Raw genomic sequence first — 15,048 nt, 5'->3', positions numbered from 1 at the left:
GGCCACTCAGTGAATGCTGGCAAGGACTCGTCACCTCCTGTGGCCACTGCTGCACTCTTTACTGTAATAAGGGGGTCTCTGTCTTTAAATGGCTGTGCAGCTGCTACTTAAGGTAGTCATTTAGTTTGACACCAATAAGCCCCTTCAGAAGGGGGTTCAGATCCCCATTCAAGAGTTTTATCTGATGCCCGTTTAGTAATAACTTGAGGAGTTCGATGCTCGCAGGTCTTCACTGTGGCCTCTTGCTGCCACAGCTGTTACGTTATGCCTTGCAGCACACAAAAAACTATTTTAAAAGGTATGACAGGCCTCACAAATGGTCCAAAACCCAGACCAGGACTTCACTGGCCTATCTAGAATCAGGGAGCCAGGGCCCAAACTCAAAAGGCAGGCTTCAAGGCCTGCACAAGCCCAAAACGGAGCTCAGGCTTTTGAAAGTTCAAAACAACTTTAAATGCTCAAAGCACACAACATGCCCTTCAAAGGAGTGGATAACCGTAAAGCTCTGGCTTAAGAAGACAATGGCAGACACAGAATCTTGATAAATAAAGAATTTATTTATAATGATCCACAGGAAAACAAAAATGGCAAGGAAAGGTAAGAAAGGCAAAAGGGCAGACCTAAAATGGCAACCCAAGGCAAACAAATCCAAACTGTTATCCAATAATCAGAAATCTCGAAAATAAAAATCCACGATGATCCAGGAAATCCAAAGAAAATAATTACAAAGATGGAATTCCGTCCACGACAATCAGTGAACCTGCGAGGCACTCACTCTCCAGCCAGAAATATAGAAGGTGGGGTCGGACCCTCAGCAGTGACATCATTGAGGCCTCATGTCTTGGAGTTCCACCCCAAAAGAATGAAGAACATAATTAAACAGCATGAATGCTCAATACGTACATAAATACAGAAGAAAATCAATAGAAATGACATAAAAACAGACACCAATCAAACGAAAACCAATCAACAATAACAAACAATAAGCTGAAACAAAACTGACCAGAGACGTGACCAGAGACGTGACCATTCAGACTGAGCCCCCAAGTCTCGTCTCGGCCTGCTCCACGATGCCACACACTTTGTCTCTAAACACGAGGTGTGCCTCTTAGTTAGTACGTGTGTTAAAGGTGCCACACAAAGGGAGAGCCGGTCAGTTGGAGTCCTTCTCCATTTTGTCTTTTGTGATGCGCTTTCCTCTGATCTTCACTGTGTTTCACGCCCTCTCTCTCAATTCACAGGCGGCTGTCATTTTGCAGGTTACAGTGATCTCGTAAAGTTGGTTGAAACAAGAGAAACCTGCTGATGTCAGATGCTTCATAATGGGCTTATAAAAATGATTCACCTCCTTGGAAGTGTTCACATTGAATTGCAGTGCATTCGATTAAACGTTATTGACACTGAATAAGAGAAAAAGACTCGCTAATGTCAAAGGAGATCTTTGCCAAGTTGTCAGAATTTAGTAGATGGCAGCCATGACACCTGTGCGTCTGTCAATCAGCCCTGCTACTTCTCTCCATTTCAGCTCTGCTGGGTGTCATGGTGGTCATCAGCCAACAGTCTTTGTCAAGTCCATCTGCATATTCTCACTTGGATTGAGATCTGAGGTCAGATTTAGAAAACTTGTATATGCACAATGAGAGGCTTAAAATGTGTGGTCACAGCTTTCCATGCAAACGTCACCATTTAGAAAAGAAAACTTGCAGAGAAAGCTGTGGCGACTCTGACCTGTCCATACACAACATTTTGGAGAAAGTGGGAAATGGCGACACCCCTGGTGAAGTAGGGAAACGCAGCTGAAGAGGCTACCTGACGACTGAGCTGTTATTATGACGTGACAAACATATCAGAAAGGATGAATATGACATACAGACTGCGTTTTAGTTAAGAAGGCCAATGCTGGGTACTTGTACTGAAGAGCTTCATTGTTCTTTCATTGTCATTTCTCAGGATTACAAACCAAAGTGCAGTAACAGCACAGTCGCGACTCCCTCGCTGCGTACTCAGCTCTCTAAAGCCAATTCACAGCCTCATGGTTTGACACCACATGCCTTGTTTGGTGCTGCGCTCAGAAACGAGCTTTTAGGCACCTGCAGAACTTCCTTTCCAATGATGATGATGATGATGACTTACTTATGAGCCGATTTAGACTTTCGAGAGCCGTTCTCTACATGTGCCGAGTTGTCCCTGGCATTAGACAGACAGACAGCCTGACACTGAGCTCCACTTGTTCACATGCTGGTTTTAACAATGGCTGGCTTTCTGGTGACGACTGGTCAGCAGATCAGACCTCGGCCAAGCTGGATGCCATAAATGAGTGAGGAGGCGCTACACTCAGTTTCTGTATGGTGTGGCTGTACAGGCCAACGTTTAGAGGAAATGTTCAACCGTGACTGGGATTCCCAACCCAAACAGAGCACTGGACTGCACTCGTACTGCCTTGTTGACCGTTAGCAGTGACATTCCATTAGCACACAAGCCATCTGTGATGCCAAGGTGAGACTGACCAACGTCATGGCTCAGTGGCCAGGCTCAACTCAGTATTCTTTTAATTTAAGGCAAAATAGCGCTAACCAGGTGACTTGCTGAAGGTGCTGTACGTGATGGCTGCCTTGGTGGGAAGGTAGCTGGTGTTTGAACCCTCAGCGTTTCACTTGGCCTGTCCTCTTCATTGTAACAGCTGTCATGTCATTACCTGTGCCAAGTCACAGTGGCTACCCACTCAGACGCTGGCGCCTCCACCATGCTCCACAGTGGAGATGAGGTGTGTTTGATCACGTGCAGTGTAATATGGTGTGTTTGGTCCGATGGCCAGAAAGCTCCATTTTGGTCTCATTGGGCCGCTGAACTTCTTCCAGCTGTGCCATCTGCTGAGGTGTTTTTTCTCATACAGATGTTGTCTTGCTAGTCTCTCCAGTGTCCTCCACTGTAGCTCGTCACTCCTTTGGGGTTCTCAGACGTCTCTCTGTGGCCTCCGTCGCTCGCCTCCTTCAGTTCTCGTGACCGGCCGGCTGTATTAGATTTGCAGCTCTGCCTCAGCTTTTCCATTTCTTCGTGACTGATTTATTCAGGGTATTCAGTGACTTGGAGATGTTCTTGTCTCCACCCCCTGACTTGGAGTGTCCTTTGGTCTTCACTGTGTAGGTCAGGCCACCATACTGACTCAGTGTCCAGATACAATCAGTGAGCTCCACTGAACTAATGAGCTGCCCAGTGGCGTGTCAGACACAATTCGTATTTCTGTTTGTAAGAGCAGAGGTCTGCTTTCACTTTGACACCAAAGGGTTTTTTCTGCTGCTCAGCGCCAAACAAGCCAACTCCAATCCTCTGGGACTCGATGTTACAAAGCGAGGCCAAATGGTTCTTTAGAGACGCCATTTGTAGGTTTTTCTCGGAGTGTTCCCCGAGTCTCTTGTGACATCACCAAGCCCTGCAGATGAGGCACTGCATGTGGGGCAGCAGTCTGCCTCGTACTGGTGCCCAGTCCAAAGTCAGTTCCTTAATTGGGTCTGATGCTGCTGCTGGGATGGACAGTGGGCCCCTGAATTAAAACAGACAGTTAATGGCATTATGGTAAGAAGCTGTCCACAGGACAAAGACCTCCAAGTATACGGAAGGAATAACAATGGCATACATCTGCAAGAAGATTCTGACTGTGTGTTTATGTTGGCAGGCCTGGCACCAGTCGGAGGGATGTGTGAGCCAGAGAGGAGCTGCAGCATCAATGAGGACATCGGGCTGGCCACAGCTTTTACCATTGCTCATGAGATCGGGCACACGTGAGTATCTAGGGCAGGGGTGCCCAATGCCTCGATAAACGTTATTCTATCATGTACCCTTCCTATGGCATTGGCCACTTGACTGACATACAGGGCGGCCAGTCGGAGATCTCCTTTCTTCTGACACACGTGAGCTACTGCAACACTCCGGCTATCTAAGTGATCTACTTTGTAGTTAGCCTTCCAATTTCTATCGACTACAGAAGGGATTAAAAACAAAACGTGTTGTTTATGGGCTGGATGTGGAACTGGAAGAGGATTTTTTTTTTCTCACAATGTGACAATCGAAGTGCGTTTGTCTGATCTGTCAATCTATCATTGCTCTTCCAAAGAAGGAAAATGTGGAAAGGAACCTTCAAACTGTTCATAAAAACTACGAAACTGACTTCCTTACGAAAAAGCGATCTGAGAAAGAGAAAGGAGAGGGAACTAAAATCACAGTTAATCGGACAGCCGTCATTTTTCACTCGGCTGAATACAAAAGCAAAGGCAGACACACCGAAGCATCGTTCAGGGCGAGTCACTCGATCGTTAAGCATAAGAAGTCCTTACCAGGTGGAGAGATGATAAAAGAGGCGTTCGCTGAGGGAGAAATTCCTGCTGAGATTTCAAGACCCCTGGCCGGAGATAAAGGAGAGTCTCCTCGTCATTAAACATGCAGAATACAAGCAACTTAATGACGATCAATGGCCGCTACACTTGGCATTTTTTTTTCCTGATCTGACCAACATGTTGAATGAGCTTAATTTACGAAAACCAATGTGGTGAATATGATTAGCTCAGTTAATGCTTTCAAACTTCTGTCCTCAAAGCTGCAGCGCCTCGATTTGGGGAACATCGAAAACCTCGCGTCAGAGCTGGAGACGCAATGGAAGACGTGGGCACAACTTGACGGCATCAACTACACGGAGAAGATTGAAAATTGACTGTCAGACTTTGACAGACGGTTTCAAGACTCAGCTTTACTTGAGCCAATCACTACATTTAAGTGCTATGCATTTAGGGAAGAAGTTGAGGGCGATTCACCCGCATTAAAAATTGCAACGCTTGCAAGCCGAGAAAGTGTGGGCACCCCTGATCTAGGGGGCTAATGAGATCACTCGGCACGGAGCTGAGCTTGGGGCTGTGCCCTCGGTGACAGGCGGTAGGTAGCCTTAAATATCGGGGCTGTTCAGCGGTGACTCCAATGGTGTTCACGGCCATTAATCACTCAGGAGCCGATTGTAGTCAACTGATTTAATGACAAATCTGCGGACTCGTAACCTGAAGTTGCTTGCGTCTTTGTCGCCATTGAAGCCCTTAATTGAAAGTCATAAGTGGGATGCGCTCTTCCACTTCCTTTAATAATTTTAAACTCTTCCATCATGTCACCTCCTATCCATTTGCTTAAACTGAAGACATAAAATAGAGCCTGGCTTGCTGACTGATGGCCTTTGTCCTTGTCACAGTGCCCGTCATGCCAGACGCTACTTCAATTTTCACATTCATTCATTAACTGTTAAAGGTGCTATGAAAAGGCAGAGTCTTTCTTCCAGCAGCTCAGATTCAGTGCAGCGCTTGGCACTTCAGCGCTCACAAAGTCAGCAGGGGAAGAAGGGGGCGGGCATGCCTTCCTGCTGGCACCACTATGCGGGCAACCACTTTGCTGAAGAAATTAGAAGGCTTCAAAAGCTTTTAGCTCCTGGGACCGCCCATTCCCTCAAGCCTGAAGAGAAATGCATCTTCATGTGTGTCCCCCTCAGCTCGCCGGGCAGCCTCGAGTTTGGGCACTGTGCCTACTTTCGCCATCTGGCCTCCACATGAGACATCTCTCCCAGACCTCTCGTGACTTTTCTTGGAATTCTCAATTAGAGGTTATTGTTCTTTCTTTCTTCCTCTCTGGACAGGATTTCAGTGATGACCTGTAATTGGCTCGACCCCGGGGGCAAGGGAACCATGTAGGGAAACCACCTGCTCGCTCTCGGCTGCTCCCATCTAAATCAAATCCAAAGACGCAGCACTGGAACACATGAGGCCGATACAATGTGAACAAAACACGAACACAGCTACAAAGAAAAGGAGCGACGGAAATGATCAGACGCCACTCTTCACGTTCTGAGGAGGATGGCATGGAAGGATGGCACAGCACTTAGATTAAGTGCCCCCTGTTCAAATGCCAGCCCAGAGCCTTTCTATGTGGATTTACTATGGGAATTCCAGTTTCCCCTTGTATAATGGGAACTGCTAGCTGTGATTTGAGAATACGTGTGTGTGTGTGACTTGGTGTCCCGTCCAGGGGTGGCAGAAGCCCTCTTATAATCTAAACTACAAGTGTGTGGCATCTGCTTATCTGAATGGAGGGTGCGCATCGTTTGGACCTCATCAACACACACAAGCGCCGTGCAGTTGAAGCCCAAAGTCGGTCGGTCGGTCGGCCCGCGGTGAAGAGCAGGGTGTGCCATCCTCGCATTGCCAATTCCACACTCTCTGTCTCTCATACACAAGAGATTTTAATGGAACGGGTCTGTTGGTGACTTTGGGAAATCGTCCTTCACGTTGTACATTATTTTCAGGTTTTTTAGAGGTTGTTTACTTTGGAGGAGGTTATGGTGATGCTCCTTTACTGTTAAATCTTTTCTGGATTAACTCTGCTTGGTGTTTTCTGGCGGGTGCCACCATTTTGGGGTTTTGTTTTGTTATGACACAGAAGATGCACACCCTGATGTCACCAGCACAACTACTGTACTTAAAGGCCGCCTTCGACTTTGGTGTGTGCTCTCTGCATTTTTCATTTCTCATAGCATTGTTTTGACGATTCTTTGTTTGTAACGTTACATTTGTTTTGCATGCCTGCTTAGCCCTTTGGTAGCCCCTTATCTTCTGGGTCCTCGGACACACTCTCTTGTGGCAAAACTGAATGAGGCTGGCCATCGAGACAGTGTTGTCCTCTTCCCACCTCTTTGCTTGTTTTTGTCTGCATCTGCTTTGCTGGTAATTCATTTCTTCAAACTAAAGTTTGCTGATAATCTTCAGGAAGTCCAAAAAGCCCCTTTGTTGAGCTACGAGCTCAGCTGTCCCAGGACCTCATCCTGATTCTTCTTAAAGGTTCTCGAGGTTTCTGCTTCATCCCCATGTCTCAGCAGTGTGTTCTCTTTGTGTAAAGAAGTGTTTCCTGACTTCAGTCTTAAATGCTCTGCCCCTTAGTAACCACTGGGGGGCGCCTTCTCTCTGTTTTGGGCAGCAGGTTCCCTCTTGTTGAAACTGGCTGTCCAGGAGGGATGGTGCTGGCTGGTCTCCTGGATGCCCCTCTTATTTTCAGGGCCGTTTTATGCTTCACACACGCATATCATGGCTGGCGTGTGTTCCCAGCGTTCATTTGACGCGTTCTCTGAAATGAACGTGATGCGTACGCGAGTTGCAGTGCCAGCAAAAGTCAGGGGGTGCAGCGTGATAAAAATCGGAACGTGACGTCAGAGTCCCTGTTTACGGTCACTTTGGTGACCCTACAGGATCGATGTGTGCCTGCTGCGATGTTTGATGAACGGTTTGATGTGGTGAAGCAAAATGCATTGGTGGTGCTTTGATATTCAAGTGTCGCGTATTCCCCATCGTAAGGACACAATACGCTGTAAAGGTGTAGCATACCACCATCTGTGCCACCTTGCACCTTCACAACAGCCTCAGAATGTACGGCGGCGTATTTGAGCTACAGAGAAAAAAAAAAAGCTAAGGGCACGGTGAAAAGGTCTATTTAGTGATGAAAGTGGACATTACGGCTTCAATCTCGAAACGTCCACTTTAACCTCGTAGTGTACTTTATCATTAAAGCAGACCATCATAAACGTCATCTTCAAACCGAGCCAGTTGTTAATCGCTATACGTACTGCTGGGCCTTCGTCCTGAGCTGACAGCAGCGATCGTCACACACAACACGTCACACGTCTGATATTCCAGCTCTCTGCACGTTCACAATCCTTAGATTTCTACTTGACATCACCTCCATGATGAAATGCATGAAAGTACGCATGTTACAGTTTACAGATAAACCGTTAACTTCATTTAAATACTGTTAATAATTACGCATATGGGGCGGCTGCCTCACAAGACAGAGTCCCGTCCCTGGTATTCCCTGCCTGGAATTTGCGTGTTTTCCTTTCCTGGTGGGTTTCCAAAGTGGGCTCCCATTTTCTCTCAAAGACATGCAGGTTTGGGGATTTGGTGACGCTAAAATGACACCTCTGTGTGTGTGTGTGTGTGTGTGTGTGTTTTCACCTTGCGATGAGCTGATGCCCCGTCCATGGGCGCATCCCTGGGTTGACGGATGTAATCATTAAACACAGAGATATTGTGGCTAAGGTGTCCTCGGAACTTAATGGATGTTTCAGGCAATTCCCAACATAGCCAAGCCGAATGTGACGATATCTCGCACTGCCACCTGCTGGAATCTTCCAGATTTACGTAACGTACGCACAGCGTAAAGAGCACAAAGACTGCGTAGCAGTAGCGTCCGCTGGAGCAGGCGTCACGTCGCGTCGAGTATAAACCCGGCCATAGAGGTTCAGGCACATGCAGTGCTTGCTGGGCTGCTGCCTTTCCTCTACGCTGTGAGTTAATGGCGGAGGCTTCATCACAGGACGCCACACTCCAAAGAGGTGCTCATGGAGGATCTCTTAGAGTGTACCATCCAACGATGGGCCCAGCCCAGGTCCTCTTCCAGCCTCTGTCCGTTCCTCTGCCAGTCTGGACTTTTGATTTTCAAGTTTCATCGCCTGACTGAACATTATAAAATTCTGACTCACCATTCCCTTTACGTTTTCTCCACGTGAGTGAAAAGGTTCATTTCTCTTCAAGGTCAATACTGGCACATGCCACTTGAGTTCAGGGGTACGGCTGCTACCTTTCATAGACTTCCTTCTTCCGTTTTCTGCACACAGTCAGATTTGGAGGGTCCCATACGTTAGAAATCAATGATGCCGCGTTTTTTGAGAATTCATCTGCGGTACTTTCAAATGCCAGACGTTTCCAGTTATGGAGACACTGAGAGCAAAGAAACAAGCTGGTCTGAGTTTGCCGTCTAATTCAGACTCAAATCAAGTGGACTTCTAGACGTCGGAGCGGTCACTCCACCTCATTTTGTCAGGTTTCATTGATCTTTAACTTCCAAATACACACAAGCAGCATCACCCCAGTAGTTTTCAAAGTATACGTGATGACAAGCGTTCTTGTTTTTTGAAATTCCAGGTTTGGGATGAACCATGATGGCGTAGGCAATGCCTGTGGCTCCAGAGGCCAGGAGACTGCCAAGCTGATGGCGGCACACATCACCATGAAGACCAACCCCTTTGTGTGGTCAGCCTGCAGCCGGGACTACATCACCACCTTCCTTGAGTAAGCCAAGACAATCTTCAAGGTTCAGTTGGTTCAGACATACTGTAGGTGTGTCCACACAGTTGGATATGCTTGGCCTCGGGGACAGAAGTGAAGTGGCACGTGCCAGGGTCTTTGGTCAAGTTGTTTCCATTCTTCTTTTAACAGCTCAGGGATGGGCAGCTGCTTGAATAACGAGCTTCCGAGGCAGGAGTTTTTCTACCCGACTATGGCGCCCGGTCAGGTGTATGACGCAGACGAACAGTGCCGCTTCCAGTACGGAGTCAAATCCCGCCAGTGTAAATATGGGGTACTTCCTTTTATTCTTTGTTCCTTTCTGATGTTATGCTGCTGGAAGTGCTCTGAGCATTTCAGTCACTTGTTCCCAACCTTTCTCGCCTTGGCTCTCAGTGTCATCTATTATTGTTCACTAATGATGCTTTACTAGCAGTCATTTTAATATAAACTGGCCACCATTAACAAAGTACAGCAAACCTCCAGTCCCCTCCACAAGTACGGGAACAGCGAGGCCACTCAGCAAGACACTTGAGGAAGACAGGACAAGTTCAGTCACAGATGACCACCTGGATTCTGCGTTGTAAGGCAGAAAAGCGACGTTCAGTTTTTCGATTGGCTTTTTAGAATTTCTTCTTCTTCCTCCCCCTTCCCCTTACTTATATCGTTTACTTAATTATTTTATTTTATTACGCCAATGGGCCATTTGTTCTTATTTTTTCCCACTTGTCAGAGAGACCCTAAAGAAGGAAAGATCATCTGTCTTGTGTCAAACAGATGGACATTGTCCGAGGTCAGCTTACTGCACCCCATCTTATGACAGACAGACGCCGTCAGAGTCAGCTATTAACCCTCAGTAGCTTGCAAGCAGTTCATGATTCTTCCACCGTGTGAAATCAAACGATGAATGTGAGAAGACTTTCAGCTTTTATTCCCTGCTGTTTCCATCTCCATATGTCAAACCACACAGAACATTTGTATGAAACCACCAAGTCTTACAAGTGAGCAAAACTATTGGAACATGCCGAGCTAACGGAGTAAGCGTCACATAGGATTGACTGTCTAATCGTTAAGTAGCCCTGGATGTTAAGAAGGTCTCAGTCTGAGCTTTGGCTTTCACCGGTGAAGACTGCACTTGTACTTAAGAAGCGTAGCCCGACATGGAGACCAGACAGCGGGCTATGGCGTGCCATTCTGAAGCTGAGACAAGGAGGACAATCCATCAGAGGGATTTCCTGAAAACGAAGGAAACCACTGGCGTACTCAGCAACACGGACCACAATAACAACTGATGACATACAAATGGTGAGAGCAGAAAAGAAAAGCTCCAAAGAGCAGGCGTGGAAATATCACAGTCCGCTGAGACTCAGAGGCCATACTGCGAGATGCAAAGCACACATCGGCAGTAAAAATCAGAAACGGCAGATTGGAATTTGCAAAAACAGTTCTGGAACTGATGAGACAAAGATTAACGTCTACCAAAGTATGGAGAAAGAAGAGAGCTGCTCCTGATCCTAAACATACAAGCTGTGACAGGCGGCCACGGCCATGACCTCGCTAGGACAACAACGGAATGCAAGGACCATGGGAGAGAGCATCTGTGAGGCCACACCTCCCCTGGGACACTAGAGGGCAGATTCCCCGCAGGGCATGCTGGGAGTTGGAGTTTGGTACAGCCCTGTTGGGTTTCGTGGGGGCTGCCAGGGAGTGACTCCAGGTAATGCTGATGGGCCACCTGGAACACCACCAGGATCAGAATCAGAGGAGCCGCTTCACTCCATCCGGGGAGCCAGAGTCGGGAGGAGGCGGAAGGACAGAATGAGAGAGAAAGAGGAGAGAAGTGAAGTGAAGGACTGAGATTTGGGGAGCAGAGAATAAAGTGTGTGTGCTGGACTGGAACTTGTGTCGGGTCAGGGCACCCTGGTGGTCCACAAAGCTCATCTGTGAAGCATGGTGGAGGTTGTGTCATGGCTCGGCCTTGCATGGCTGCTTCTCAGTCATTTTTACTGACGATGGTCGTAGCAGAACAAACTCAGAAGTCTAAGTAACGTATTGTCTGCCAGTTAAAAGAGATCAACCATCCAAACTAATCAGGGGGATCTTTATTATGCAGCAAGACAATAATCCAGAAGACACTGCCACCTCAACTTCGGACTTCATCAGTAGGGAAGGAATGGAAGGTGTTGGACTGGCCCAGTCAATCAGCAGACCTCAGCCCAACTGAACAAGCGTTTCACCTCCTGAAGGGAAAAACCCTGCAAAACACACCACAACTAAAAGATGCTGCAGCCAAAGCCTGGAAAGGCCTAACCAGTGAAGAAACGAGAAATCTGCTGCAGTCTGTGGGTCGTAGGCTTGATGCGGTTATTACTGCGAGTGATTAACCAACCAAATATGAAGTTCTCTTGACCTTAATTTACTTGAAAACATTCAGTTCCACTTGAAAAGCTGGGTGGTCTGACACACAATGTGATGTCATTTAACATATCGAGATGACAAAACCAGGGAATAAAAGCTGAGACTCCGAGCTCCCTCTTCTCATACCATCTTCTGATCTCACGTACAGATAGACGTCTTCAGTGCACAGCAACAACAAATTCAATGGCCGTGCTGTTCCAGTCCTTTTTGGAGGGAACTAAATATTCAGCTTTTAAATTTTGGCAGCACCCTGAACAGATGAAACACACGCGGTACTCCTCCAAAAGGAACTCGACACACACAGGTACTCGACGCTTTAGTGTCCATTAGCTTCTCTGACGTTTGTCCAAATGAGTGGCGGGTGGAGAGAGGGCAGCGAGGGGTCTTGGTTAGGCTGCTGGCGGTGGACTTGTCTACACCTTCAGTATTAGTAGCAGTTTATTTATTTATATAGCGCCCTTCACAGAAGGTCACAGGGTGCTGGACAGCAATATAATACAATACAAACAGTTAAAACCAAACCAACTAGCCGATGCCCGCCGTAGCATACGCTGTTGTGTAAGAAAAGGAACGGAAAACGGTGAGAAAGGAACTCAGAAATCAAGAAGAAAGAAATACTTCTTGAAAGACGCAGTTGTGAGTAGGTGTTTTGCTGGAGACGACAGATAATGAGTCGAAAGATCTAACCCTAGAAAAAGCCGCGTACAACTGGCTGAAGACTGCTTGTTGTAGCTTCACGCAAATCTTTCAAAAGGCTTGTCTTTGGGACTTGTTGATAGTCATGGAGGAGGTGAGTCTGAGTGGGAATTGTGCGCGTTTACATTTAAAAGGGATCTAGATTGGTGTCGAAAGGAAGGAAGGAGAGAGATTCTGGGAATGAAGATTGTTTCAGAATTTTGGATAGCGATCAGTTTGCACTCAATAATATTTGTATGTGATGATGAGTCTTGTTCTGCTGCAAAGACCTTTTGATGGCTGAAATTCTCTTAAATTAAGCTCATCCAAAAAGACTAGAAAATGAAGGCACCAAAAAGGGACAAGAAATGAGTGTTTTTATGAAACAGGCACTCGTCTAAAGCAGGAAGTCACCTGCCAATCATCAGAGCAAGAAAAATAAAACTGAACTTGAGAGGTAAAAGTCCCACCAGCCTTAAAATCCCCTTTCTAAATAAAAACGTTTGGTTTTTAGGAATGGATGATGGGAGTCGTCTTTAAATGGTCTTAGCGCGTCAGGTCTTGACAGTCACAGAAATTCAACAGCAAACCATTAGTTACGGCTGTTGGCAGAAACACAAAATGGCACCCACCCTATTAAAACAAGAACAATAAAAATGGTGCCATGAACTGTAATACCTGCAACAATAAAACCAAAGGAAACGTCTCAGAGTTAAGAAGAACATTACTCTACATGACCTAAAGTGACTTAATATATATAATTAGATAATAAAATATATAATTGCTACCCTAACCCTAACACTAAGATTAATAGATTTTGCTTTGGAGAAACTGGAGAATTCAGTTTCATTTTGTTCTTCATTTTTGTTTGAGGGTTATTTGGTTTTATTTATTACTAGCTGTTCCCCGCAGCTCTGGCTTGGCTGTGTAGTAGTAAAACAGGACAAACTTTAAAAATCAAGTGAAAATAAAAATAAATGTAATCATTTGTAGTGAGGAGAATTTCTACTGATGGCTTTTGTATCCGAGGGCCTCTTGACATTCAATATTTTTGGTTTTGCTATCAGAGGCGAGAATGTCGCTGTGATCGCTTTGCCGAAGATGTAAAAAGTTGGCAAGGCATCTCTGGCGAAGCAGAAGGTAGGAACGCTCTGACATCAGACGTTGGCATTGTATCTGATCGTGGAGAGCGTCACCCGCATGGGGAGAAGAGAACATGGCCGTCATATCTCTGCCAATGAGCAGTTACCCTCTAAAACACACATAGCTCTGATCTCTCTCTCAAAAACTTCAAACGTTACTCCTTAACAATCTCTAGACGATAACGTCTGCTGAACAAACAGGTAAGCGCAGGCAAGGTGCACTCCAACACATGGCGACAGGTAGAGGGACTAGAATGGAGACTGGCGTGGGATTGAGGAGGGCCCTGCCTCCCCTCAGCCCGCTGCGTCTCTCTCGGATTCACACTAATATATCACTCCTGCAAGCGAAGAGAGAGAAGTCGCAAAATCAACCAGAATGTTCAATCAAATTAGAGAAAAAAACCCGATCTAAATCCGTGAAGTCGTTCTCTCGTGAAAAGCAGACAGAGACAGATAGACGTTGGATTTTATATACAGTATATAGAGATGCATTGACAGTGTCAATGAGTTTCATTATTTAGGAATTCATCGCCATGACCCAATGATGAAATGGCCTTTAAACCAGTGGCGCGCGTCTCTCGTTGTCGAAGTCTGTGAATACTCCCTCCATGTCCCTTGCAGGTGCTTTAGTGTGGATCTTCTTTTATTTTCAGATTTCTGACTTGAATCTTTGTTTCTCCAACTGGCTTTGATGTACGATTGTTTGCCTTTTTGCTGAGATCTTTAATAACCCTATTTGCCGTTCTAATTCCGTGAGTGTTGTATTTGTCCTGAACAGAAGGTGGCTGGGAGCCAGCCATGTTCTGTGCCACGTTCACCAGCCTCTGTAATGTTTTGGGCTGAGCAGATGCCATCCTGAGCCGTGGACTCCACTGTGCACCTGTAGAAGTTCATGACATCAAATGGAATAACGCCAGCTGCCCTCAGATGTCTGAAGAAGTAGAGGTGCTGGCGAGCCTTCTTGAAGGACGGAGGGCAATATGTTTTGATGCCATTTTAGTTCACTAGTGATGGCCACTCCCAGAACTTGAAGCTGCTCACCATTTGAACAGCATCCCCTCTAATGTGCTTGGCACTGTGGTCTGAAGTCTGCTACCAGCTTCCTGGTCCTGGTAACATTATAGGTCAGACTGCTGACCTGGCACCACTGATTCAGCAGGTAGACCTCTTCCCTGCCTCATTATAGTTGGTGATCAGGCCTGCGATGGTGGTGTCATCAGCTAATGTAATGTCTGAGTTGGCATTGTGTCTGGCCACAGTCCTAGCAGGGAGTCATCACCATTGGTCGGACGTGAAATTGTCTGTCCATTAAGTGCCAGTCTTTGTGTGGCTGAGAACTCAAGTGGTGTATCGCCGGTGCCAAAGGGCAAACAACAGGCGCAGGATCAGACAGCAGTGCAGTTTATTTCACTGGGGGGAGATTTAGCAGGAAGCTCAGCACACTACCCTGAGGAGCACTCGTGTTGATGGGTGACATGGAGGATGTGGTGCACTCCAAAGTATGTGGTTACAAAGTCCAGTGGTCGAGGGTGGCGCGGGGTCCTAAGTTGAGGAGTCTGGTGGTCATCTTGTTAAATACTTAGCTGTAGTCTGTAGTCTGTGTGGACTGCCATCAATATTCTGTCTGACATAGTAACGTGTGCCACCTGTCTGTGTACTTTCAGACTGTCCAT

At 46.6% G+C, this 15,048-nt stretch overlaps 1 protein-coding gene across 1 annotated transcript in view; it reads left to right on the top strand.

Annotated features, from left to right (window-relative positions):
• Window positions 1-15,048, top strand: part of LOC120538290 (A disintegrin and metalloproteinase with thrombospondin motifs 10-like) — a 161,334-nt gene that overhangs the window by 60,994 nt on the left and 85,292 nt on the right. The window contains exons 9-11 of the mRNA XM_039767753.1: window positions 3,674-3,779; window positions 9,000-9,146; window positions 9,294-9,435. Coding sequence (XP_039623687.1) covers window positions 3,674-3,779; window positions 9,000-9,146; window positions 9,294-9,435 — 395 coding nt within the window. The remainder of the gene's footprint in view (window positions 1-3,673; window positions 3,780-8,999; window positions 9,147-9,293; window positions 9,436-15,048) is intronic.

The sequence above is a fragment of the Polypterus senegalus genome, chromosome 10 (genome assembly GCF_016835505.1).
Source record: "Polypterus senegalus isolate Bchr_013 chromosome 10, ASM1683550v1, whole genome shotgun sequence".
NCBI lineage: Eukaryota > Metazoa > Chordata > Cladistia > Polypteriformes > Polypteridae > Polypterus > Polypterus senegalus.
The sequence above is the reverse complement of the archived record's forward strand: the minus strand, read 5'-3'. Positions and strand labels throughout refer to the sequence as shown.